This window comes from Betta splendens, chromosome 24 (genome assembly GCF_900634795.4).
Source record: "Betta splendens chromosome 24, fBetSpl5.4, whole genome shotgun sequence".
Classification (NCBI taxonomy): domain Eukaryota; kingdom Metazoa; phylum Chordata; class Actinopteri; order Anabantiformes; family Osphronemidae; genus Betta; species Betta splendens.
The window spans coordinates 9,693,099-9,717,706 of NC_040901.2; the positions used below are offsets into that span (position 1 = coordinate 9,693,099).

General features: G+C 40.9%; 6 protein-coding genes, 1 non-coding gene and 1 pseudogene across 10 annotated transcripts in view; 4 read left to right on the forward strand and 4 right to left on the reverse strand.

Moving 5' to 3' along the window:
* Positions 1 to 618, reverse strand: part of syne1a (spectrin repeat containing, nuclear envelope 1a) — a 90,832-nt gene extending 90,214 nt beyond the window's left edge. The window contains exon 1 of the mRNA XM_055506130.1: positions 197 to 618. Within this exon, the coding sequence (XP_055362105.1) occupies positions 197 to 263 (67 nt within the window). The 5' untranslated portion in view covers positions 264 to 618. The remainder of the gene's footprint in view (positions 1 to 196) is intronic.
* A 2,567-nt stretch (positions 619 to 3,185) lies between these two features.
* myct1a (myc target 1a) lies at positions 3,186 to 5,790 on the forward strand. Its single transcript, XM_029141340.3, has 2 exons — positions 3,186 to 3,439; positions 4,197 to 5,790. The coding sequence occupies exons 1-2, from the start codon at positions 3,385 to 3,387 to the stop codon at positions 4,730 to 4,732; spliced, it is 591 nt and encodes a 196-aa protein (XP_028997173.1). The 5' UTR covers positions 3,186 to 3,384; the 3' UTR covers positions 4,733 to 5,790.
* A 356-nt stretch (positions 5,791 to 6,146) lies between these two features.
* serac1 (serine active site containing 1) lies at positions 6,147 to 11,505 on the forward strand. Of its 2 annotated transcripts, none has more exons than XM_029141312.2 (17): positions 6,147 to 6,276; positions 6,625 to 6,725; positions 6,868 to 6,904; positions 7,018 to 7,160; positions 7,564 to 7,653; positions 8,191 to 8,322; positions 8,415 to 8,536; positions 8,642 to 8,770; positions 8,878 to 8,991; positions 9,194 to 9,356; positions 9,439 to 9,589; positions 9,673 to 9,811; positions 9,910 to 10,010; positions 10,137 to 10,234; positions 10,344 to 10,526; positions 10,622 to 10,765; positions 10,849 to 11,505. In XM_029141312.2, the coding sequence occupies exons 2-17, from the start codon at positions 6,632 to 6,634 to the stop codon at positions 10,983 to 10,985; spliced, it is 1,977 nt and encodes a 658-aa protein (XP_028997145.1). In that variant the 5' UTR covers positions 6,147 to 6,276; positions 6,625 to 6,631; the 3' UTR covers positions 10,986 to 11,505. The 2 variants fall into 2 exon arrangements, with proteins under 2 accessions (XP_028997145.1, XP_055362114.1); XM_055506139.1 differs by having other exon boundaries at positions 6,262 to 6,276; positions 6,577 to 6,725.
* Positions 11,506 to 11,672: 167 nt separating this feature from the next.
* Positions 11,673 to 12,501, forward strand: gtf2h5 (general transcription factor IIH, polypeptide 5). 2 transcript variants are annotated; one of them, XM_029141347.2, is made up of 3 exons: positions 11,673 to 11,788; positions 12,083 to 12,161; positions 12,267 to 12,501. In XM_029141347.2, exons 2-3 carry the CDS (start codon positions 12,127 to 12,129, stop codon positions 12,445 to 12,447), a joined length of 216 nt encoding a protein of 71 aa, XP_028997180.1. In that variant the 5' UTR covers positions 11,673 to 11,788; positions 12,083 to 12,126; the 3' UTR covers positions 12,448 to 12,501. The 2 variants fall into 2 exon arrangements, with proteins under 2 accessions (XP_028997180.1, XP_028997181.1); XM_029141348.3 differs by lacking the exon at positions 11,673 to 11,788 and adding an exon at positions 11,819 to 11,963.
* Positions 12,502 to 12,901: 400 nt separating this feature from the next.
* LOC114850201 (U2 spliceosomal RNA) lies at positions 12,902 to 13,092 on the reverse strand. Its single transcript, XR_003784784.1, has one exon. It is a non-coding gene; the product is annotated as a U2 spliceosomal RNA (small nuclear RNA).
* Positions 13,093 to 14,206: 1,114 nt separating this feature from the next.
* On the reverse strand, positions 14,207 to 14,347 carry LOC114850206 (U2 spliceosomal RNA; annotated as a pseudogene).
* Positions 14,348 to 15,577: 1,230 nt separating this feature from the next.
* Positions 15,578 to 17,009, forward strand: dynlt1b (dynein light chain Tctex-type 1b). Its single transcript, XM_029141346.3, has 5 exons — positions 15,578 to 15,738; positions 15,906 to 15,947; positions 16,273 to 16,396; positions 16,514 to 16,591; positions 16,817 to 17,009. Exons 1-5 carry the CDS (start codon positions 15,712 to 15,714, stop codon positions 16,885 to 16,887), a joined length of 342 nt encoding a protein of 113 aa, XP_028997179.1. The 5' UTR covers positions 15,578 to 15,711; the 3' UTR covers positions 16,888 to 17,009.
* tmem181 (transmembrane protein 181) lies at positions 17,006 to 23,045 on the reverse strand. Of its 2 annotated transcripts, none has more exons than XM_029141317.2 (17): positions 22,683 to 23,045; positions 21,414 to 21,517; positions 20,757 to 20,809; positions 20,573 to 20,663; positions 20,328 to 20,446; positions 20,114 to 20,227; positions 19,926 to 20,006; positions 19,748 to 19,847; positions 19,540 to 19,670; positions 19,359 to 19,450; positions 19,219 to 19,276; positions 19,040 to 19,142; positions 18,905 to 18,956; positions 18,738 to 18,820; positions 18,563 to 18,652; positions 18,409 to 18,475; positions 17,006 to 18,225 (listed from the first exon to the last, which is right to left on the reverse strand). In XM_029141317.2, exons 1-17 carry the CDS (start codon positions 22,814 to 22,816, stop codon positions 18,141 to 18,143), a joined length of 1,557 nt encoding a protein of 518 aa, XP_028997150.1. In that variant the 5' UTR covers positions 22,817 to 23,045; the 3' UTR covers positions 17,006 to 18,140. The 2 variants fall into 2 exon arrangements, with proteins under 2 accessions (XP_028997150.1, XP_028997151.1); XM_029141318.3 differs by lacking the exon at positions 22,683 to 23,045 and adding an exon at positions 21,797 to 22,645.
* Between the last annotated feature and the right edge of the window lie 1,563 nt (positions 23,046 to 24,608).

Consider the following 24,608-nt stretch of genomic DNA (forward strand, 5'->3'; position numbering starts at 1 on the left):
GTCCACACAACATTAAATATCCTTTACATTTCTGTGCCACACATTCAAGAAAATGCACCGCAACTTCTGCAGCGACGAGAATAAGATGCAGGGACTGTGTCAGTAAGTTTGCCGTGTCATTCCAAGCCTCGGGTCACCTCTAAATGCGCTGCATCCCAGATGGAGCAGCCAGAGTGAGTAAGCACTTTACACCTACCTTGAAGCTTCTGCATCACATTAGCGATGTCCCGACTGGAGCCGAGGTGGTGCCGAGGTGATGCCATGGCGCTTCGCTGGCACCAGGTGCTGCACGTCACTCTGCTGGCGCCGTCACGCGCTGCCCGCCGGTCTGCACATCGTGCCTGGACTCGAGGTGGCTTCTTGGCATTGACTGCATGAAATGCAGGCTAAATGGTGCCCATGTTGCTGTGCGTCTCTCCTCAAGTCATCCCTGTTGCAGCAGCAGCCTGCAATCCTCACACTCGCCGAAGCTCCGCCCCCGGTGGTGATGTAAGTCCATACTATTTGTGTATGAGAGCATGTGAGTGTGTACTGAACGTCTCAGAGAGCCCCTCCCTCCCCCAAGCGTTATACTTCTGCAGACAGGACAGCTTCCTGCTCTGCATGCGCTGCCACCTGCTGTCCAATCAGACGCCAGGACACTTCCATCGCTGAAGCGCTGGGACCAGTTGTGTGCCAGGTCTCTTCTCGCACCTGCTTGTTCCACTGTAAGTGACATAAGATAGAGAGAAATTAAAATTGTCTTAAATTATTAAAGAATAGAGTAAAATTAAATAAACATGAGGTTTTTTGTTGTGTTTTGGAACAGTGTATTTTGTTGGCTTCAAGGATTTGTTTGATGACATCATCACAGTCGGCTGTGAAGGTTAAGGGACATTTGTTTAAAAAATCAAATGATGCACAATGTCAAAGAAATAACATGGCTTTGAATTCTTCTTAAAAATTCAAACTGTCCCACAAATAAAACGATCAATAAGAAACACATCATGGCCAATAAAACATATCTCTAAAATGTTAAATCCAAATTATGCCACTATACACGGGATCAATGCAAGTCTTTAAGTGCAGCAGGGAGGTGTGATGAGCCACCAGACTCTGAGCACTTATCATGATGTGTAATCCCATTAGACAAGTCCTTTCATCATAGTCTCAGGAGAGCTCTTAAAGGCTGAAAGGGAGGCCGTGCTGCTCTGGTCATGCTTATTTAATAAAGAGTTGCAGGGATGGGAAAAACAAAATCTACCTAAACTATCAGGTCCTCATTTACTTGTCATATCACACGGGACACATGCACTGCAGCATCCACTGAATGCAAACTGCTTCAGAGCCTCCCTTCTAAAAGGCGATGATGTTCATGAATAAAGCAGTAATTCCAGGCCTGTGTTGTGGCAACTGTCATGGAAAGGACGACGGGCAAAGCAATTACCTTGAGGTTTAACCTCATTCCTCTGTTAAGCACCTTGTCGTGTGAATTAATGTATATATGAATCTACCTATCACATGCTTAAGATGCCTGAATCAGCTGTTTGACCTGGCAGTGTAATGGAGGGCTTTACTCGTGCTGCTGGGCTCCTCTGCAGAAGGCACGGACTGCTGATGCTGAGGTTTTTCTGGCCGCTGGGCTCGGGGTGACCTCTACCGTTCACAGCCCCGCAGGACACAGCAGATTCAGCACGTATTGCTGCAGCAAAGACAAAGCACGGGGCTCCGTAAACCTGGGCCCATTAAGACGCGCGTTCCTATCTAGTCACGGAACAGGCAGAGGCCAACGCCATTAGCGCGGTAATCTCTTTGTTACACAGTCAGCTGAAAACCACTTTTGATGTCAAAAAGAGGAAATGCTGTTTGAAAAATCAAGTACTGACTGACAGTCTACCTACAAGTACCATGAGGTCACAGCTATAAGAAGGATGATGCGTTTTACGTGTTAGAAATAGCAGCTTATCTTAAACAGGAACTTAGAAGGAACTGGATGATTCTTTGAGATATTCCTCCATCTACTGGTCAAAGAGGGAAACACATACACATTGTTTTATCTGGTTGTTAAATTGTTAATTTGTTAAATATGTGCTTTTGAAAATGACAGACAGAAAAAAGTGATCATGAGCTCAAAGATACTGATTCGATACTGTACTATTGTTTGTCTGGACACTGTCATAGTGGTAACGAGACTATAACTACGATTAAAAGTGACACTGTGTTCAACTATGAGCTTAGAATTTAGGTTTATTAGACCCCACTTACAACCAACCAGGAAGCAATGGTGACACACATTTTTTGATGTGAGTGCTGTGAGCGATCGCTGGTTATTTTGGACACGTTTTCCAGCCAACAATTAAAGGAAGTTCACGTTTTGCACTGAACATTCTTTGCCAGTGAGAATGCAAGATGTCAGCTTTGTAATATACAGTATTACACTTTAGGACTGTGTGACCTGGGTGTGTGTTGACGTATGTTGAGTGCTTAGTGACTCCACTGATGTGGGGCTCAAGAAAGAGCAAGAGCTTCGATTCTATTCAGTGTTTCCTGATTCGGCCTGTGCAGAGAAAACAATAATAAATGAGGAACTCTGAAATAGCAGCTGTGGTGATTCTGTATCTTATCAAAGTGCACTGCTTTTGGTGACCGAGTCCAACGGAGAAAGGACCAGACGCCCCTGACCTGGCAGACCCTGTGGAAAGACTTACCAAGAGCCTGAGAATCAGACGCAGCTGAAATCCTCCTATTCAGAAGCTTTGGAGTAGCATCACACAGAAGCCGGCATCAGCATCAGCGTCAGACGTGGATTGGCATTCAACACCCATTTCAGACCCCGGAGCTGTAACTGCTGATGCAGCTAATAGCACAAGTGCCGCATGCGGTCTCTGTGGTGGAGGGAAAAATATGAGGCTTAAATACTTTTCATTTCTGAAATGAACAATAACATTAGTGAGAGCGGCGGACGTTCCTGTGGCCACAGCTGAGAAACGGAGTCCCGGGCGACTGGGGTGCTGCTCGTCCACATTTATCAACCTGGAGGAAATGATGGGAGAGGAAGTGATTACAGCAACACCCCGTCTCCCCACCTCCAGGATCTCTGTCCTGCACAGATAAGCCACTCCTGTTGCTAATTTCAAGCAGAAAAGCAGGAAATGTGACAGCGTAGTTTTCCGCTTCCATAAACACGGCCACTGCCAGAGCTCAGCGCCAGTCCCGTGTGCCTCTGGGCTGCGTCTCCCTCCGAGGGAGACAGAGAAAGTGAGCAAGGGAGCAGACGGGGAGAAAGTGAGAGGACAGAAAGACAGGAAAGCCCATCAGAGGAACAAAAAGGACTGACAGAACAGGAGGAGACGCGGGAGGAAGAGAGCTGTAGAATCTCTCTTCTTCTCCTTCAACAAAACAGTCATGGCTGAGAACAACACAAATATCCTTCAGGAAATGCTTCAGACTTTTGATGCTGGTGAGTTTTTTTTTACTTCCCTCCCTTTTTAACAGGTATTTTAATGTGGCCGTTGCTGTTATCCTCTCTGGAATGTGAGCTTTAAGCACCTCTTCAATAGTTAAAATTTGTGCTCCTCATCAAACAAGGTAGAAAATCTTCTCCAGTTCAGAGACAGAGTCAAACTCTAAGGTTTATTTGTGTTTTCTTCTCTGCTTTCCCAAATGTCATTTCCAGATGACTTTTAACCAGTGTGTGCTTTCCCCTTTCCCTAAAGTCACAGAAAGGTTGCTGTGGAAATACGGGCTAGTGGCAAAATAAGTTCAGTCCTTTTTCATGCCGTACTGTATGTATTATAGAGGAATTGATTTGTTTTCCGTGGCAAAGGTCCAGGAGGATTTTTCGTGGCCACTGCTTACTCCTTCCCTCGTACGCGCTTATTTTGGCAATGCTGCTTTCGAGGCAAATACGTATTGAGCAAGAGTCGAAAGAAAACCATGAGTCTGTTGAATCTAAGTTAACATGAAAAAGAAAAGCCTATTATTATTTTGTCAGCAGTCGCTATCTACTGCAGGCTGTCCTCCATTTGTTCATAAGCAGATGGTTTGTGTAATCAGGGTAAAGCCACGTATCCTAATTAAAATTCTTTCCACTCTCCGGAACAGATAAAAATGATAGTAAAGGATAAAGTGGATTTAAAGTATCGCAAGCGCCTCACTGTTATTAAATGCTTAATGACTGTGACTACATCAGATGTCCTGCTTGACTTTCCTTCCAGTCCCTCTGGTCGTAGCTTTCTGTGTGTCCGTGGCGGTGGGCCTGTTCTTGGGGGCCCTGGTCTACGTGATGCTGACCTGGATGTCCAGACGTAAGGCGGGCTCTGCCAGCATCACCCGTCCTCCGCCTCGTCAGCCACGCCCTTCTTCCCGCAGCCGCCCGGGATTCAACCGCAACAGCAGCTACGACCGGCGCAGCAACAACAGCTTGGTCAGCGCCGCGTTCAGCTTCCACCGGCAGACCTCCTCCCCGGACCACCTCGACCCCCTGGGCCACAAATCCAGCTTCAGAGCCTCGACTTTCCACCCTCTCCTCCAGTGCAGCCAGATTGCCAGAGAGGCGGAGGAGGGGAGTCAGACCACGCTACCTCGCACGCCCACTCTGACCACGTCGACCGGATCAGCGAATTCAGCCGTGACCCCATCCAGACCCGAGTCCTTCTGGGGGAACAACGGCCTGAGGGGCCTCCATGCTACACAGACCCCACCTCCAGCTTATGAAAGCATTATTAGAGCTTATCAGGAAACGTGCACCTGATGAGCAACAGCAGCATAATGACAGAAAGAGAATGAGCCCAGAGTTGCAAATGGAATACATGATACTGAAATTAAGTAATACAATGAATCACGGTCAAACTCAAATGTGTGTCCCACTCACTACAACAGCACTCTAAACCACTTCTGTATGCCTTTGGGTAGATTATTATATATCTGCTATCAACACAAGCATACGTGACATTCATCAGTCAGTACAACAAGCTAGCGGATACTGTAAACAGTATAGATATGACATGACAGCAAGTATTTATCCTAAAAAACAGCAGTGTGTATTTAATGGTGACTTACACAGAACACATGTGAACAGGGACAAGCAGAAATCTCAAATACACGTTTGACCATTGTTTGTGCTCACCTAACAAAGAGCTTGGTGATGCATGTTCCAGAGGAAGAGGGGTGAATGTGTATGCAAAGGACACAGCTGGAAACAGCTGCAGACTGCTTTGATGCCTTAATTGCTCCCATGCAGATTTTTACAGAGCTGTGGTTTGGGGTGTCTGTGGCATTCAGAGACTTTTACAGTACCACGTCTGGATGTGTCTGCAGATGCTGTACAGTGTGTGACAGCATTACAGAGACGCACACAGAAAAGACGGTTTTTGTTGTCTTTGTATATTGTGTATTGGACTTAATTCACAGAAGTCTGCATATACGTTGGTGTAAGAAAGAACTAAAAGAATTAAAGCCATAAGACCTGACTTTACCATAAAGTTAGTGGGTTTTGATGAACACAAAGCAACGATCTCACCTGCCTTAAGGCCACACAATTAATTACACTACCTACAATACAAACTAATACAATAGTATCATCAGATTAAGATACTTAAGATTGTGCTTCTTAAGGTCTATTTTTGACGATGGCATTTAAAAAATGTTGATTTTATTGAAGGACTATGTTGCATGTTTTGTTTTAATGCCATATTGTTGTCCAGATTATTGCTTCTTTCTATAAACATCCTAATGTTTACAACATTTGTATTTATTAAATTACTGTTGCATTTGATCGTCTTACATACTGTATTAAAGTATTGTAATGAAGCAGTGGAACATGTTTGATCATTACCTCCACTGACCACTGGCATGAAGTGAATAATACTGATTAAGTTTCTTTCAGACTGCTGTCATTTATTGGAGCAGTGACTAAACATTTTTTCCTCTAAGTCGAGGTATTGAATGCAGTAAAAATGGCAAGTGTAAGGAATTTAAAGGGCCAAATTGTGATGCTAGAAACATGGGTTTGTATTATGTTCTACAGTACTTACCTGTTATAAAATAACTGTACCATCTTCACTTTCACGTTGTTTGACGTTATACAATCTATTACTTACTATGAATGTTGCAGAGGAGAGCTGGAGCGCTGGCACAAACTAAGAGCATCTTATTTACCAGTAGAACTCCCCTGTCGCAAGCGATGACGTATTATTTGTGAGACGCGTTTAGGTGCTGTTTATAATGAACACCGGGCGCTGCGGTCACGGACAACAGTCACTTCGGGAGCCCTTGTAAAAGTTGTCCAAACATAAGGTAATTCACCGTTTACCTGCGAATACGAGTTAGCGCCAAAAACAAAATGAACTCGATCTGTCGGCGACGAGCTCTAAAAGTGACCGTTAGCCTGAAGCTAACTGTTTAACTGTTGGCTAACGACAGCGTAGTTTGATCCGTTGGTGATGAAGGCTGCTTAGTTTCACGAAGTTTGATTTGATGCGACATAAACAGAAGCGATGCGACGACATTGCAGCAGAGCTACGAACTAAACAAGCCCAGTTATCAAAGCGTCGCTAGACGAGCATATGTTGACGCCTTGCAGTAAATACTGTGCAGGTTCGTGACGTCAGACCTTAACTCGCCTCAACATACTGGGCGCTGCAGGTGGAGCATGTCTGCCGCGGCGCTCCGTCTGATCCGCTGCCGGAGGCTGAGCACAGCGGGGCCGCCTGGGCTGAGGAAGGCGCTCCAGTGGAGGACGTGGAGTAAGTCATTAACGGGTTATAGTAACTGGACCCGGCTCAACCTGTGGAGGCACGGTCATCTAATGCGCAGACCTGCGTTTATTCGGTCTTAACGCTTCATTGACATAATTTTTATGTTCTACTTTTTCTCTATAAACTTTAGAAAAGCTTGCCAAGGTAACAGGGGCCGTGGTCCTGGGGTAAGACGTCATATTTGCACAAACAGAACATTTGACTGTTCATTAGACACATTTAATGTTTATAAATTGAATTACAACCAATAGGTAACAGTTTGTCTGTCATCTCTCTGCAGAGGCTGTCTTTTCATTACTTATGAGGTAGTGGCACTGGACAAAGCTGTGACCATTGATACAAGTGTAATCCTTCAAGAGAAGTACAAGTCCTACATTTATCTCAGAGCCACGCCCTCAGATGAAATGGAGAACTTTACTACAGGTATTTATTCTGATGCTTGTGTGTCCCTTTTTATGTCTCATCAAAGAAAATTTACAATTATAACAATGTAGGCTATCCTTTTTATTTAACTGTACAATATGCTGAGTGGCTTAATTTATTTCTTGCATAACCAAAAGTCACCATGCTGACAATGCCAAGGTGTCTAGAGACATCTCTTATCGCTACTTCCTCTTTGTCCTTCCTTCCCCTCTTGGCTATCTTTCCTGCATGTATGTGTCAGTCAGCCTGTTAACTGATCTCACTTCCACAAGTCAAGGTTCACTTATTTAGTGGAAATACCCACCAACAACCTATGATGGCATACCAGCTGGCAACCAGCACTAGAGGAACAGCTTCTGTACTGTTGTAAAAGTGTAATGTTGCGATTTTGTGACTTTTACAGGGATGACATACAAAGCAAGGAAAGAGCTTCATAAGGCAGCACGAAGGTTCATGGAAATGTCCTCTAGGGTTTTGCTGGGATCATTGAATGGTAAGAATCTAAACATTCCCTTCAGAGCAGTTCACCTGGAAATCATGCTAGAAGGACAGTGTGAAAGTGAAGTACTTCCCGTGATGTTTCTTGCAATAGAAAGCAGAAGTTATTATAAAAGGTAGCACAAATATTTAATCTAGGAAAAAACGGTTGCCCTTTTGCCTTTTTTTATGGCGTTTGTGTACGTAAAGACCAAAGGAAACACCTGCTTTGTACAGGGACATCCTGTTTTTGAATGTCACATACTTTGGGCATATTGTGTGTATTGTGAAGTTGACTAGTCAATTAATCTAATTGTATATTTGGCCTAGGTTGAATCTAAACTAATAATTTATTATTTTACTAATGATATATAATAGTGAGACTTCTAAAAAATGAACTTTTGATCTTTCAAAAACGTCTAGCTGCCAAATGGATGACACAAGGTTTGTAACTTCCAGGCTGTTGTATCGATACCCGGTTACATTGTAGATCCTGGTAGCTGGGCCGATCCTCTTTGTCCGCGAATGTTTACGCTGTACTTTTGTGTCTCAGAACATTTTAGCCATGTGGATGCAGACCCACATGAGGTGGCCCTCTGGGTTCTGCTGAAGAGAACGCAGTCGACCGACAAAGCCGTGAGGCTACAGGCCACACAGGAGCTTGCAGACAATCACCACTGGCATGGTAACATATGCCACAATTTGGACTTAATGTTATTAGTTTTATACAACAAATAAAATGAGTGTGTTTCTGTCTTACCTGGGGTAATCTCACAGACTACCAGTACCAGACAGCAGCTCAAGTTATTGACCAGAGGACAGCAGTGGGCCTGGCCCGAACTCCACGAGTAGATCTACGATTCTTCCTGCCTCCACCACCGTTACCTAATCTGGAAGAGGTGTGTAAGTGAAAAAAATGAAGACAGTTATTTTAGATCTATCTAGTCAACGTTTACTTCGGCTTCACCATGCACATGTAATGATTACAGTGTGTGAACACGTAGGGTTTGTCGGCAGAAGACGGACTCAGGAACCTGCTGGCATCTCTGCCTCTGTCTGAGGTAGACAAGTGTGTTCAGTACTTCACGTCATTGGCCCTCAGAGAGAGCACTCAGTCCATGGCAGCACAACGGGTAATAATGTATAGGATAATAAATGTCTATATTACAAAACAGCACTAAACAATCTATTGTGTGCCCAAAACACAGAAGCCTAACCCCGGTGCTGGCTCACATTGCAGGGCGGTCTGTGGTGCTTTGGTGGCAATGGGCTCCCCTATGCACAAAGCCTCACTTCTGTTCCTTCAGAGAAGGTGGAGTCTTTCTGTCTACAGGCACTGGTTCAGCATTCAAAGGTAATGGTGACAATTGTGCATCATAGAACATATTGTACCTGTCTCCTAAATTTCAATGTAATAGCATAAGCTTAAATTAAATACAGACTTATTTAAGAGGAAAGCTCCCTTTATGTTTTCGTTAAGTTAATTCAACAGATTCTTAAGTTTGAATAAAAATTCAGCTGTTCTACAGCTGCTAAAACGTATTTCTTCCCTGCAGGTTCAGAGCCACTGTGACCACATTGTTGTAAATGGGGGTCTGCAGCTGCTCCAGAGAGTCTTTCAGCTTCGTAGAGACTCTCTTAAGATTCAGGGGAACATTGTTCGTATAATAGGAAACTTGGCACTCAATGAGAGTGTTCACCAGGACATAGCACAGTCTGGTGAGTACGTAGCTCAGATCAGATCAGAGATCAGATCACATTATTGTGCTTATTTATTCCTCTCCTTTCTATTCTGGTCCAGGTTGGGTATCAGTCCTGGCTGAGATGATGCAGTCTCCTCATGTCATGCAGGCGTCTCATGCGGCTCGTGCCTTGGCCAATCTCGACAGGGAAATGGTGGAAGAGAAATACCAGGATGGGATCTACATCCTCCACCCACAAACACGTGACAAGTACGAAAACAGGTTTCTCTAAAAAATGTTTGGGATTAGTTTTATTTGTAGAAAGCTACCATTTACTGTGTTTTCCTCTCCAGCCAACCAATCAAAGCAGATGTGCTGTTCATCCATGGGATTCTAGGCGCAGCCTTTAAGACATGGAGGCAAAAGGACAGAAATATGTTAGAGGAAAAGGAGGACGAAAGCATTACGGAGTACACAGAGTGCTGGCCAAAAGTAAGATTTCTAAATATCGCTTCTAGCTACTGTTGAGTGTTAGGAGAATCTCTAGTATTTGTTTTAGTGACATGTGCTTGTTGTGTCTTTATTGACAGTCATGGTTGGCTGCCGATTGTCCAAATCTAAGGATATTGTCAGTCGAGTATGACACTCATCTCAGTGACTGGATGGCCAAATGTCCAGCTGAAAACCAGAGGTGATCAATTTGCTTGTTCCTGTCCACTGTTTTTTTATTTGTGGATTTATTCCTGTACTTGTTATGCAATAAGTTCTAGCAATGAATAAACTGTTAGTTTAACTGATTTTGCTTTTATCTCTCCAGGAAGTCGTTGGCCTTTAGAAGTCAAGAGCTGCTGAAGAAGTTAAAACTAGCTGGTGTTGGAGAGAGGCCTGTGATCTGGGTGGCCCACAGTATGGGAGGTATTTTCCAACTTAAACAACTATGTTATATTTTACTACATGTAATTTTATGACAACTACAAAGGTTCACGGTCTATCTATGTCCACGTGTGTTTGGTTTCAATATCAGGATTGCTTGTTAAAAAAATGCTGCTTGATGCCTCGGATAACCCGGACATGCAGGGGCTGCTAAAGAACACCAAGGGCATCATGTTCTACAGTGTTCCTCATCGTGGCACTTCTATGGCTGAATACTCAGTCAATGTCAGATATCTCCTCTTTCCCTCAATAGAAGTCAGAGAACTTTGCAAAGGTAAGACAATGAGACGAACCCTGGTCGATGGTGGTGACATGGTTCTTTATCTATTTAAGATTCTACTGCTAGCTACTGGTTTTGTCTGCTTAAAGATTCACCAGCGCTGCGTAACCTGAATGAAAACTTCCTGAAATTGGCCAATGAAAAGGAATTCAATGTGCTGAGCTTTGCGGAGACGGTACCAACAAACATTGGTTCAATGATCAAAATATTGGTGGTACCGACACATTCAGCAAGTATGTAACCCGAATGTACATGTCTTATGTATAATAAATATAAAACTGAATGCATGACGCACCTACCTTGTTTTTGGTTTCAGATCTTGGCATTGGGGAGCTCATTGAGGTGGATGTAGATCATCTAAACATCTGCAAGCCAGAGAAGAAGGACTCCTTTTTGTACAAACGCAGCCTCCAGTTCATCCAGGAAGCACTGCAGAGCTACATCAGCCACTAAAACACATGAACAAAAACACACTGGAGTCTACTGTAAACTTGAAAAGAGGAAGAGTACGGTCACCCACCCAGGCCAAATGAAAACATAACTGCCTCTCTTTGTTGCACACTTACATAACTCCCTATTATTTTATCATGTCATAATTAGCAAAGTTACACTTGTTTTACATATCGCTGTATTATTTGTTTTGTAATCAGATCTGGGTGCTAAAATTTTAGTTTTAGTCATCACCATAGGTTTTTCCCATTTAATTTTAAAGCTCATGAGTACTATGTTTACAGATATAGACTATAGAATAGACTTACTTCAGATGTTTTTTTTAATAGTATTTAATTTTTTAATTCCAATACAAAATGCTCATTCTGTTTTACTGATTTATCATTGCCACTTTTGCTCAGTATTTTTGACCAGTGTAATGGTTTATGGATTTATTTTTAATATATATATTTATTATAACTAAAGTATGACATCAGTATCGTGTGCCAAAACAAATAAATCCTGAGCCCTACTGTACCTCAGACAGACGTGTGTTGACTTTATCTATCCACTGACTGATCCACTGTCTCTTTCGTATTTATTCAGTTTCACAATGCACATTTAATCTCTCCGTGTCTTAATTCAACAGTAATAATAATTACATGTTTAAATTTTACTACAGCTTAAACAAGTTACTAGATGGATATGCTAATCGCATGCAGGCTTTATTCGCCAGGGAACGATTGGCCCTTGTCAGACGCCGTACTCAACATTTCCCACAATGCTTTGCAATCTTAGCGCACAACAGGATCAACAGTCGCTACGAGGTTTGTGCAGTTTTTTCAATGGATTACTTTAACACAAACATGCAGATATACATATATATAGGTCGTTCAGTGTTGAATCTTCGTAACTGACATTACGTCTTTGTAGATCATCCTGACTTAACATTAATGTTGGTTCTAGCACGCTAGTCAACATAATAACGTCAGTTGTTTTAAGGTAAAAATTGTATTGCTTCATTTTTATCACACGGAGTTCGTTGTTCTCAAAAAAAGACAGATACAAGTATGATGACCGGATTTTACTGTTGTTCATACTGACTGTTAATTGTTGCGCAGGCGGTGGCGTTTGAAGGGACAACGGATTTTGAGCATCTGTGAACATGGTCAACGTACATAAAGGTGTTCTTGTTGAATGGTGAGGGAAGCTGTAAGCGTGACCTGACATTTTAGTACATAAACGGATTTACAGCCTGGTTAATTCTTGCTTGTTTCCCACTGTTTTTTGCTCGACCACCAACAGTGATCCTGCAATGAAGCAGTTCCTTCTGTACCTGGACGAGACGATGGCCCTGGGAAAGAAGTTCGTCCTCAAGGACCTGGACGACACGCACCTTTTTATCCTGGCAGAGGTGGTTCACACACTCCAGGAAAGAGTCGGTGACCTGATGGACCAGAATTCATTCCCCATTACACAGAAATGAGGATTTAAAGATATCGATCTCTTTGGACTTTTGGCATTAAAACCGTGAAACGTTTGTCTGTGGGCATTTTTTTGCATTATCTAACCGCAACCTGAAACGGAGACGTCGCTCATCTTTGTAACAAACTGCAGGTGTATCTAATCATTTATGCTGCCTTTTAATTTAATGGGGTCCATTATAAAGTTTGTTATACAATTTCATTCTTCGTTTCTCGTGTCTGACCATCCCCTAGTTTCTAATAAATAGTACATGAAGCAATTGAAGTGAGTTATTTACTGTGTATAAAATGAATACATTTGAGTGGAGGTAGGTGCTAGCTTTTATTAGTGAAGGTTGTTCAAGTGTAGAATTAACTTACTTAAAAATAAACGTTAAAAACTTTACGGGCGGTTATCGCTGTAATACTAACCTTGCATTTTTATGCTAATTGAATACGTATATTTTTTACAAAGTCAGGGGGTGCACCGTTCCTGGAAGTACTGCAATACCAGGTCGATGCGCGGAGTGGACGGAGCAAGCCCCTATTCCATCTCCCTGCTCCAAAAATCAATTTAATATATGGTCCCCGGGTAGGGGACGTATCAGATATTAAACTGATAAGAACAGATACTACACTTGATCTTAGCCAAAAGGCCGAGAAGCGATGCCGACCGAACGTCAGGGGAGGAGGGTGAATCTCCTCACCGCTACTCTCACTCATGGTTCCGACATTTTTTATAGTCACAAAAAACTGAAGCAGTTCCAAGTATCATGTGGTGTTTTAGGATATGGGGATAGGAACAAACTACAAGAATATTTCGCAATTTATAAAACATTTTGATATTAAAAATGCTTGGACCCGTTTCTGGTCACGTGACCAACTTCTTGCCCAATAGACATAGCCATTGATATTTTGTGGTCTCAGGATCATGTATATGGACATTATACGTGTTTATGCATTAAAAATAACACGACAGTAAATTAAATTGCTGTTATTTGTATAACGAACTCGATATTTGTACGTATTATAGCAAACGTACCGTCCAAAGATATGGACAGACACACGTCACGTGTCACTACTCTATTTCCGGTCCGGCGTACAACCTCTTAGCATTATGGGTATTTCATACCTTATATTGCTTGATGCCAATAAACAGTATAAAATGTAAGTTAGAAAATACATACAGGTTTAGATTTACACTTAATGGTGACCAAATGTCCACTTTAACGTCTAAATGAACCCTGGTACTGGTACAACCAGCAGCTAAGCTAACTAGCGCTTAGCGCTAGCAACCTTCCCACAGCTGCTTAGGTAGAGAGAGATGTATCAGTTTCTTACTGTATAAATATAGGTTTTTTAGGTCGGTTAATTCTAAAGGCATTTTGTTTAAACTGTAAGTTTTTTAAAGAGGTTTGTGCAGCCTTCCAGTGGGATCCAATATAATGTATGCTAAACAATTTCACTATTCGTTTCTCACCCAAAAATATCAAGTTGCTGTTTTTCCATCCCCACCACCAGTTTCTAATGAAAACCTGTTGCAGTGATTTATTTCCTATGTTGTGGTATTAATAGATTTGAGTGCAGGTGGCACGGTGACGCCCTTATGAGCTGTTTTATTGTCTTTGGAAGGCTGGGGTTAATATTCTGAACTGGACAGAGAAACGCATTCATACGCAAAACAATTATCACATTTTATAGACAGTCTGTTCGGAAATTATATACTTACCGATGAACGTTAGAAACGGACACATTACTTTAGATCTGGCTCTTTTTTTGGTGAGCGCGTGCACCGTTTCTGGAAGTATTGCAATACCAGAACGATGCGTGGAGTGGACAGGGCGAGCCCCGTTCCAACTCCCGTTTTCAAAAATAAGTTAGTTGCGGCTTGCTTGCCATTTCGCTTGAAACGGTTTAAGTAATAGGTTTAGATTAAATTCACCAGGCAAAGGTAAGCGGTTCATTCTTTTCACCGCTATTTTCACTCATGGTCACTTTCACAAATCACAAAAGGATGGACCGGTTCCAATTATCATCTGCTGTTATAGTACTTAAGCATGAGATCAAAAAGTACAAAATCATTTAGTTATTTATAAAACATTACGACTTTAGAAACGTTTAGAACCGGTTCTTGTCACGTAACCAGCTTCTTGTCCAATAGGCATAGCTATTGTTGTTTAATGGTAGGGCGATCAGCTGAATGAACATTGTATGTGTTTATGCATTAAAAGTGACGCCTTGGTAGATAAAAATAGCTGTTCTTCGTTTAAAAAAATGGAAGTCTATACGTATTTTATGTATTTTACGTCCAAAGATCTGGACCGATCAGCGTCACGTGTCTGTACTGTTTACGGTCCATTTTCAAAATAAAACTCGTCGAAAGAACAACACTAACACTGCGCTTATTCTTGGGGAATGTGACGTCATAGCAGTAGGTTACGGTTTAATGTAAGGCGAGCAGCCTCTTAGCATTACGTGTTTCATACGTCATATTGCTTGATGCCAATCAACAGAATTCAATTTATTTGACACTTACAAATGTTACGCTACTTGGATTAATTAAATTTAAAGTCAAATGTATATTAGAAATTACGAACAGACTTAGATTTGAACTTTATTGTGTCTAAATTGACACTTTATAGTCTAAATGTACCTGCTGAGCCTGGTGCAACCTGCAGCTAAGCTAATTAGCATTTATGTTAGCAACCTTCAAACAGCTGCGTAGCTCTTTTACATGTATCTGTTTCTTATAATATGAACTTTTTAGGCCGGTTTACCCTAACGCATTTCTGTATTATTGGGCATATTTAACCTAAAACATCACCCAAGAAAAAGCATTACTTAGCACTCACCTAAAAAGCCTGTGACATAAACTAACGTTAATTAACTGCGAAGGCTGGTCATGAACCTGTTGACTGGTTCGTGAAAACGTTTTGAAAACGTTTAGCTTTGATTTTCCCCAACATTTACAAATAAATATCAAGTAGTAAAACTTGTGCAAGGTAATTAGTAGTAGATTTAGGTTTCCATGGAAATATTTCGACCACTATATTCAGAAAATTGCAAATGTTTTACAGTAATTTTATATTGATTTTCAGCTGCCAATTAAATCTTAAATCTCTTGTGATATTTTGAATAAATTGTATAACTTCAGGTTTACTAAATGTTGAAAACGCGATGCTTTAATCCTCAGTTTCGGTAAAAGATAAAGATGCCTTTATTCTGAAAAATGACAGGAAGTCTTTTAGCAACTGTGTCACTTCACATCGGGCGCAGTAACATCGACCATGGACGATTTTCAGACAGATGAAGAGGTGGGTTTGATGCTAGTTCATGCTTACTTTCCTGTAACCCGGTATGAACGCACAGATATTGCTGCACAATGCGATTTTTAATGTATTTCTGTAAAGCTGTGGCACAAAGACGGGTTGAAGTAGAGCAGCAGTTGGTTTCCTTAAACGACTGTTTTCTTCCCTATCAGACTGGGTTCGTCGTTGAAGAAGTGAGCAAAGTGATCAAAGAGGTAGGTGACATTATTCTTCGTATGCCTTTATATTTATCCCCAGAGCTCTAATTTTATAGTTTGCCTTTGTTAGCTACTTTGTTATGTATAGCAGCTCATCCGTTGCTAAGGACACTAGCCGTTGCTATGGACCGTCCATATCCGCCACCACTTAAAGTGGGACAGATTAATCACGTGTTTTATTTGCAGGTTTATGCCGTATGTTGCTAGTTTAATTGTGTGATAAATATGATTGCAACATTATTTATTCATATTTATTTGCAGCATTATATTGCAAAAGGTAATTGTTTTAGCCTTGCATTGTCTCTTATTCATGTCTCTGTAGTCAGTAGAAGCAACCATAGGAAAAAATACATATCAGCACAGCAGGGTGAACCACTGGAGCGCCGGTGTAGTGGAGCAGTGTCTTAGTCAACTCAGTAAGATGGGAAAGCCTTTCAAATATATTGGTGCGTAGAGCATGGCGTCAGTAACATTATGATGATGCTTGTTGTTCTGTGGGTTCTTATTAACATGCAGCGCGTGTGTGTGTGTGTGTGTGTGTGTGTGTGTGTATGTTCCCACAGTAACTTGTATAATCATGCAGAAGAACGGAGCAGGTTTGCAGACAGCCAGCGCGTGCTTCTGGGACAACTCTACGGATGGTAAACAAAACTACTCAAATATGTAGAGGTTTCTGGCCTGTTTGACTGTGCCACTGTGTGTAGATGGGAAAACTCTTGATCTTTGTATGTGTCACCCTGAACAGTTATTATGCAGTTATCTAAATCTGACAGCTTATTTTTTTTATCAGTCCACCAATACAGCTAGTAAACTTTAAATGCAACACTTTTTGTTGTATGTACTAAAATTGTGCATTATCCCAACAGGAAGCTGTGCAGTCCGATGGGAAAACAATTCCATGTATTGTGTTGTCAGTGTTTTTGGTCTTTCCATCTAAAGCCACTGCAATATACTGTGTTAAGTTTGCATAGAATTCTGTATGTTTTTTAAGATCTAGCATAAATATACTGATTAAAATGTTCTGTTATTAAGTGCAATAAATCAAAACATACAACTGCATATATTTAGCTTTATTTACATGTGAAGTAGCAGTGCAACATCTTTATAACAGCCTTTATCTCTTGAAGCTACAAAATCACAAGGACTTTAAACCCACTGTGAACCAATATAAGCTACATTCACACTCAATAATCAAACATATTCATTAATTTCAAAGCATTTATACATTTGCAAATGAAGGATTTAGAAGGAAAAACACAAGGCACTGTCTTGATTAGAATACATGGTGAGATGCTATTCATATTTTTGGCTGCTTTTGTCAATAAGCTCTAGGTCTTTTAAAACAAAAATGGCTGCAAATTACACACCGTAGGCAATTAAAGGTAAATTGATGGCAATTGTTTCTAAAATAGCTTTTACACAAGGCAAAATATATTTGGCCATCTGTGTGCTGGGAGTCAGCTTTTGCAAAGCCACCAAAATATATACATCAAGGTCGTTGTATAATACACCATAAAAAATCACTTTTGGGCAAACGCAAACAATTCCTAAACCTGTGCAATTTAAAGCTGCTTTCAAAATAAAGAATTGTCAAGAAGAGTGGTAATAAATCAGTGGTACATGCAATACTTCCAATTAGGGCTCACAACTTTTAAATGTGTCTGAGAATAAAGAGGCTTTGGAAACAGCCAATACTGTTCAGGCACTTGAACTGTGAGTGCTGGTGAGCCACCGTTTGCTGCACGAGTAGCTGCAGTACCAAGTTTCTTCAGTTACTATAATGTTTCTCAGATTTGGCTACATACATGCATTCTCAATGTTCAAACAAAGGAACAAAAAATAAATAAATAAAAGCAGACAGTGGTTGAACAAAAAGCCTTAAAATTACAATGAGTTTACAGAAAACAGTTAAGCAATGCTGGTGACGGCAAGAACTGGTAGAAACTCTTATATTACATTAGTAGTTTGAACAAAAGAAAACGTTTGAGTGGCTTCTCAGCGTTAAGTAAAATTACAGTACATTCAGCACAGTAGAACTCACCCTCTTTAAAAATATATCTATGTACACTTACAGTACATTATTTCATATTTCTTATGCAAATACTTATTTACACATAAACATGATACTTTCTTTTAATGGTCTCCCGTAGTTTTCCCCACAGGGTTAGAAGCGCTGCAGTCAGAGGTTGGTCAGTCACTGTCTGTCTCATCCTGGTACTTAGCAGTTGCTTTGATAGCACGTCCGTTTTGTAAAGGCATGTCTTCGTAATCGCTCCTTTGCCAAAGACAAAGAAGCAGTGAGTTCATGTTCATATCTTATACCTACTGTACAAACACATTTACCTAATTCTACAGCAAAAGGTCGGCACAGCATTCTAGTTTAGATCATTGAATCACTGCGAGATACTAAAATTTACTAATTTAATTGTTGACTCTTTCAACCATCTAATACACTTACCCATAAATCACTTCATCATCTGAGTCATTTAGCATGGAGAAAGCAGGATTATCCTTTAACTGGGAGTCTGGGCAAATAAAACAAGACATTGATAGATTACTTCCTTGTCTACTGCAGGAAAGAGAGAAGATGATGGTTGTGGTGTATTACTTACCATAAAGAGCATTTTTAGAGGGGGAATACACAAATGCTAACGTGTACAAGTAAAAGTTGAGTAAGCCATAGAAAGATAGAAATTCAGCTGGTAAGTCTGGAGTTAAGGAAATCATTTATCATGCTGCTATGTAGTATCAATAAAGCAACTGTGGTAAAAGTATATGGAAGGATATAGTTTTGGTAATGGGTGGACAATTCAGCTACAAAATTATCTTGAAGTGCTTTAGCACCAAACCTCAGGTACAGAATGACCATGCTAGGTTGACAAAAAAAACAATACAATCACATTAGTACAAAAAATAATTATTTTTACAACTTTCATTTTTTTTTATCAACATACCTTATAATGAGAACCACAAATGTCAGAGCAGTCAAAAACTTCAGCCGGAGATCTGGTGATTAAAACACAGCACAAAAGTGTCATCATTGTAAAGGTAATGCTAGATCTGTTCATTGGCGTGTTGTGCTGCACTACCTGAGTAAGGCATGTTCTTCAGTTCAGAACAAGCTCTGACGATCAGGAAGATCAAATAGAGGATGTAAACAACAACTACTATAAGAAAGAAGACCTTCATGCCCTGAGAAAACAACAGTGGCTTTGATTATTCTATTAAACCAATGAGGAGAAACACTCATTTAAAGTGAAAATCTCACCTGAAAGTTTGCAATATCCACTTTATACTGATAGGTGGGGTCCTGGAGTTCGTTGACCCTACAAATACAGGAGAGAGATTAGGTTTTGTTGTGGTGTAATAGAAAGCTGGACAAGCTGTGAGCAGCAGTTTCACGCTTACGTTTGCCATATGCCCAACGTGACCGCTGAGAGCCACAGAAGACCTACAATGATCAGCTTTGGCAGGTAGAACGTCATGCACTTCCTTTCACCCTGTGGAAACAAAACTAAATGTTTTAGATCTAATCCACAGTGAAATAAAATTTAGAGCGAACAAAGTATGTAAATAGTACTGGACCAACCTGAACCCTGATGCCATGATAAACACAGAGCCAGAATAGCAGCAGAGCACACAGGAACAGTGCCTGAAAGAAAGCATCCAATGTCCCAGGAAACCAGCTGTTCACCAGGAATGACAGTGGGAAGAAAGGATCTGGGCAGAAAAGCCAACACACCATTTTACACTGGAAATACTAACATGTACACTGTAGTAAGAACAGTTAAACCTACCATTATAGAGTAGCAGCAATGGGAGCAGGACTGACATCCATTTCTGTTCTATGCCCCAGTCCCTCATAGAGAACTTCCTCAGGGAGTGTGCAAACATACACTGGAACATGCAAAACAGAATTAGAATTCTGGAGAAGTCAGTGTCTTGGACGGTGCATGTAGAAACTAGTTCTCTTACCGTCACCATGAAGGTCAACACCACGAAGACGAACCGAAACCAGATTTCTACCTGGGAGAAGGTGGGATTGTACGTTTTCCACTAAACAGGAGAAATAAACGAGAGAAACAAGAGGTAGAAAAGACGTGAAGAGTGACTGTGACCAGTTTGTTTATTGATGAAAAATACTGCCAGAGCTCAACACCCACCAAAAACTTCTGATCACCTATGAAATCAAGGTCAAGGCCCTTAAAGCTGACCTCAGCCTTGTACCGTGTGTAGTTCAGATAACCCAGATGAAGCACAATGATCTCATCGCATTTCTGTAGAGGAGAAACACTGTATCATACTCACAAACTGCTGTGAAGCCTGACTGAATGATTAATGATCCGGTGCACGGCCAAGTTTGTGATTGACACTTACAGCCCTGCAATGAAGAGTTCGCCTTTTTTGTTGCCTGTTGTTGACGGACATTACGCTGGCATCCTGCATTTCTCCCTTTAGCGTAACGTTGATCTCGAACGTCCGCTGGAAGTCTTCCACTGACACCAGGAACACGTTGTTAATCAAGGGTAAGTGTTTTTACAACATAATCAAGAGCAGGATCCACAGTACTCAGCTTTAAACTGACAACAGCTGTTATATTATTTAACAATGATTGGACTTACTTTTGCTGTTTTCTACCTGCATCACAAAGGTGAGCCATAGCTGCTGGTTGTAGGTGGTGAGGGGAGGAGAATCCAGGTTAAAAGGCCCAGTCTGAAAAGGAACAGTAGAGAAATTCTTTCCATAACGGTCCCAAAACAAGACTCCCATCATGGTCAAATGTCAGGCAACCCACTGAATACACACCATAACAGAGTAATTCTTTACAGGCACCTCTTGCTCAGCAATTATCCTGGGACCTAAAACAATATCAAGATAACACAAAAACATTTGTCACAAATTTAATTCTCCAAAAACAGAAACACCCACTTAACTGAAAAGCATAGAAATGAAAAATGTCAAGCATGCAGTTTAATCATAAAAGGCGAAATGCATAAGAGTTATATACTGTATAAATGCTAAAAAATGCTATGGTTAACAAATAGGTATTTTTAAACAGAATAGTGAATGTTGTATGAATGTTATTAATCCTTTTTAGGAATAAGCAACAGTATCAGACATTGCTTCAAACTATGACAGGATGGGCTAAAGGTCAACGTGTTGCCACATGTAAAGATAGAACACAAGGTTTGTTCCGGATCGAATTATGTCAATAAAAAGGTCTCCTCAAAAATGTAACAAAAAAAATGTTTATCTGCTTCCAAACGTAGTCAAGTCAATAATGTACAACCTTAAGATCCAATGGACTGAGAAGTTGTTCAAGTAGTTCATGTTCCTGTGTTATTCAGTTATCAGTTACTGATAATAGGCTTGATTACTCATCATTAGAAATTCATTAGAAACCTAATGTCTAAATCGAAACCCAGCTTCACCCGGTGCTGCAGTAACTTTTGTCAGACCAACCTGCGATGCCGATGAAGACTGTGAGGCCGAAGCAGATCAGGAACACCACGAAAACCAAGACAAAATGCCTCTTCGACAGGGTGTAGAGCCGCATGGGGGCTAGCCTGTCACAGAACACACACACACACTCCGTTAGCAGCGACAAACACCTCCTAGCTGCCAGCGCTACGACAAGAACGAGCAAACAACACACGTCAGGTAATATTTGCTTTGGTTAAGTTAAGCGCAGGTGTGGTTGTGTCAGCACTGGTAGCATCCAAGCTACTTTAAGCTAGCGAGAACTCTCACAGGGAAGAGAACACACGTTCTCACGCAATTACAACGGCGGAATATTACGACAGTATCAGTACAGACAGTATCAGCTAAACAAATGTCACACTCACAGCTCCATTTCATTCAGTTCGCGATCTCAGCTCACTAAAAATCCTTAAACTTTCGCTGAGCGTCCACATCCGTATACCCACACCACTCTGCGACATCTGGAGCCACACGTCACCAAGTGGGAGGGGCCAAATCACGTGACGCCGCCGGGAACAAAAGGGGCTCTTGTCAAGCCAAGGAGGTAGGGAGTGAATAAGGAAATCTTTGCGTCCTACCTCCTCATCCTTTCTCTTTATTTATATGGTTGAGGCTGTTGCATATGTTTCATGAATGTTTTGTCTGCAACTGAAAAGTTGTTTAAATTACCTACAGGATTTCCCTTTTCCAAGAGCGAGACACCCAGAATTAAAAAGACTTAAATTAGCTGTTGGTGTGTTTTCTATTTCAAGAAAATTTCTGTTTGGGAACATTAATGTGGTTATTTTTCCCATTCACACTCTTCTCCTCAATTTTGCGCATACATCAAACTGTGACATCGCCAATTAATAATTTATTTTTCATTGATTGATTTATTGACTGGTAGATTGATTGATGTTTATTTGACCTTACGAAATTAAAGATTAAAGATTTTACACCAATGTAATTAGCGATTATCAGAATCAGATATATGGTAAATTTAGCATCCCAATGACAATACTTGTTGCCTTCGATGTATCGAGAAATACTAAGCCACGTTGACTGTTGACTGCCCATTCCCTGTGATATTCTTCATCATTATTCTATTGAGCGTGTGTATCTGTGATAATATTAAATTAAAAATAAGACAGACTATTAAACGTGTGTAGGCGCCGTGAACACGTTTGGTTTCATGCCATTGTAACACACTATGTTTCGTATGAGGCAACACAAAGATGCAGAATAAAGGATCGCGGTAACAGACACGGCCACCTGTAAAATCGGTCATCTCGATAAGGTGTCAGGTCCTCCTTCAGCTCGTTGTAGGCCTCCTGTATCTTCCTACAGAAGTACTTCAGCTCGCTGTACAGAGGGTTTTCCAAACCGGACGAGTAGTCCGCGTCCATTATTACACCGAGCCGACGGCTGAAAATGGCGACGGGGGAACAATCCGCGGCCTTCACAAACCAGGGAAACGATCCGTCTGTATTGTTCCGTCGCTTAATTGAAAGTGCAGCCGAAGCTGTTTTGTTTGTATGTCGCTTGAAAGAAAGATAAAAACGCAGGGGAATAACAGGGGGCGGAAACGCATCCCACGCGCCAGAGGAAGGTCACGTGACGAGTTCAGCACCACGGACAGAGACAGAACGACCCCCAGATGAGAGCGCGGACCACAGCGGCGTTAAAGACACACGAGCCTTACGTTCAACGTGCCGGTGTCTAATGAGTCCAGGTTAAGGTATTTCACTTCATTTGTGGAATCTGAATAAAGCTAAATTTAATTTGAAAACTTTAAACTTACAGATTCATATCAGACTTAATATTTTTCTGAAACAATGACATTTTATTCCAAAGATGCGTGACATATACAGTTATAAAATAATTTACATGGCATGCCTTACTATCCATTCACTATAAACATTCAGTCACCAAATCAGACATTTTTTCAAGTGTTTTTGTCATTTACATCTACATCTACACATACAAAGCACATCTTTTTAAAGAAAAGCCAAATCCTACAATATCTACAACAGGTCATCTGATAAAACCAGTTTAAAGTGAATCCTTGACCTAAGTTCCATATAAAGTCTGAACATGAAATCAGTGGCTTACACTTGTGGAACTGTGAATGATGTGGTTCTATGTATGCGTGAGAAACCCTGACCACACACACACTCTTGGAGATAACAGATTTAACACTGATGGATTGGTTGACTGCACAGTTGAATACAGACACACCTTGACTTAACAGTTACACCCAACACAACTAGGCTACCAACTACACTAAACTGGGCATTTACTCATTCACCTCTCTTCCATCCAATGCAAACTTCACGAAACACAAAAAATGTGCCCCTTCCCCCCAACCCACATTCCCATCTCACAATTCAGGCTACACTTGTGACTTGTAACAAAGTTATCAACACAAAAAATGTTCAGGAAAAACTCCACAATATACAGCATGTATACATACTAGATCTGCTTTAGGAAATAATCTTATAAATAAAATATAGAGACCAGCAACAAGATGCTGAACCTAAAAAAAAAAACGCACCAAACTTAAAAAGTTATGACAAAAGATTTAACCCTAAGAAAATATTGCACACCTAAAACAAAAAGGGATTTTCTTTACGACATGCTTAAGTTCTTTTCATTATTAAAATTATTTTTGGAATAGTTTTTCCACTCCCATCCCAACGTCCGATACCGATCTCATTGAACTGTAGAAAGATCGTCGTAAAGTAGTAATAATCTCATTAATTCAGCTTTTTATGCCTAGAAATAAGTTCAACTTCCCTCTAGGTTAGTTTATTTCAACTGTAAATCTTACACATAAAGATTTGGCACATACATATTTGCCGTGACCGTAATCATGCTCATTTCATGGTTTTTTTTCCAATATTAATGCCTTTAGTTAATTGACATCGTACACACACAAACCCCATGTGTCTAATCATGTACCCTTCGTCATCCAGCACTGCTCAGTCCTTAATCTATAGGACACTTTACTATGAACATAAGCCTCACAGCCTGAAAGAGAGAGAAAAAAAAACTAACATTTCCATAATTCAGTGTCTGCAAATCAACAGATTGTAAAAGCTTCATCCTTCATTGGAGTTGGACTTCAAAGACAACAACAATTTCAGCTGAAATTTTTTTTTGTGGCGCAAAAGCTTCACTCCACAGCTGAAGTTATGC

Excerpts from the sequence above, each read along its gene's own strand:
- myct1a (XM_029141340.3), top strand. The coding sequence starts at position 3,385 with ATGGCTGAGAACAACACAAATATCCTTCAGGAAATGCTTCAGACTTTT. Across the intron at positions 3,440-4,196 it reads GCTTCAGACTTTTGATGCTG|TCCCTCTGGTCGTAGCTTTC; the intron begins GTGAGTTTTTTT and ends CTTTCCTTCCAG.
- serac1 (XM_029141312.2), top strand. The coding sequence starts at position 6,632 with ATGTCTGCCGCGGCGCTCCGTCTGATCCGCTGCCGGAGGCTGAGCACA. Across the intron at positions 6,726-6,867 it reads GCTCCAGTGGAGGACGTGGA|AAAAGCTTGCCAAGGTAACA; the intron begins GTAAGTCATTAA and ends TATAAACTTTAG. Across the intron at positions 8,537-8,641 it reads CGTTACCTAATCTGGAAGAG|GGTTTGTCGGCAGAAGACGG; the intron begins GTGTGTAAGTGA and ends GTGAACACGTAG.
- gtf2h5 (XM_029141347.2), top strand. The coding sequence starts at position 12,127 with ATGGTCAACGTACATAAAGGTGTTCTTGTTGAATG. Across the intron at positions 12,162-12,266 it reads AAAGGTGTTCTTGTTGAATG|TGATCCTGCAATGAAGCAGT; the intron begins GTGAGGGAAGCT and ends GACCACCAACAG.
- dynlt1b (XM_029141346.3), top strand. The coding sequence starts at position 15,712 with ATGGACGATTTTCAGACAGATGAAGAG. Across the intron at positions 15,739-15,905 it reads ATTTTCAGACAGATGAAGAG|ACTGGGTTCGTCGTTGAAGA; the intron begins GTGGGTTTGATG and ends CTTCCCTATCAG. Across the intron at positions 16,397-16,513 it reads AAAGCCTTTCAAATATATTG|TAACTTGTATAATCATGCAG; the intron begins GTGCGTAGAGCA and ends ATGTTCCCACAG.
- tmem181 (XM_029141317.2), bottom strand. The coding sequence starts at position 22,816 with ATGGACGCGGACTACTCGTCCGGTTTGGAAAACCCTCTGTACAGCGAG. Across the intron at positions 20,447-20,572 it reads GCAGGTAGAAAACAGCAAAA|TGGAAGACTTCCAGCGGACG; the intron begins GTAAGTCCAATC and ends TCCTGGTGTCAG. Across the intron at positions 18,226-18,408 it reads GATGATGAAGTGATTTATGG|GAGCGATTACGAAGACATGC; the intron begins GTAAGTGTATTA and ends TCTTTGGCAAAG.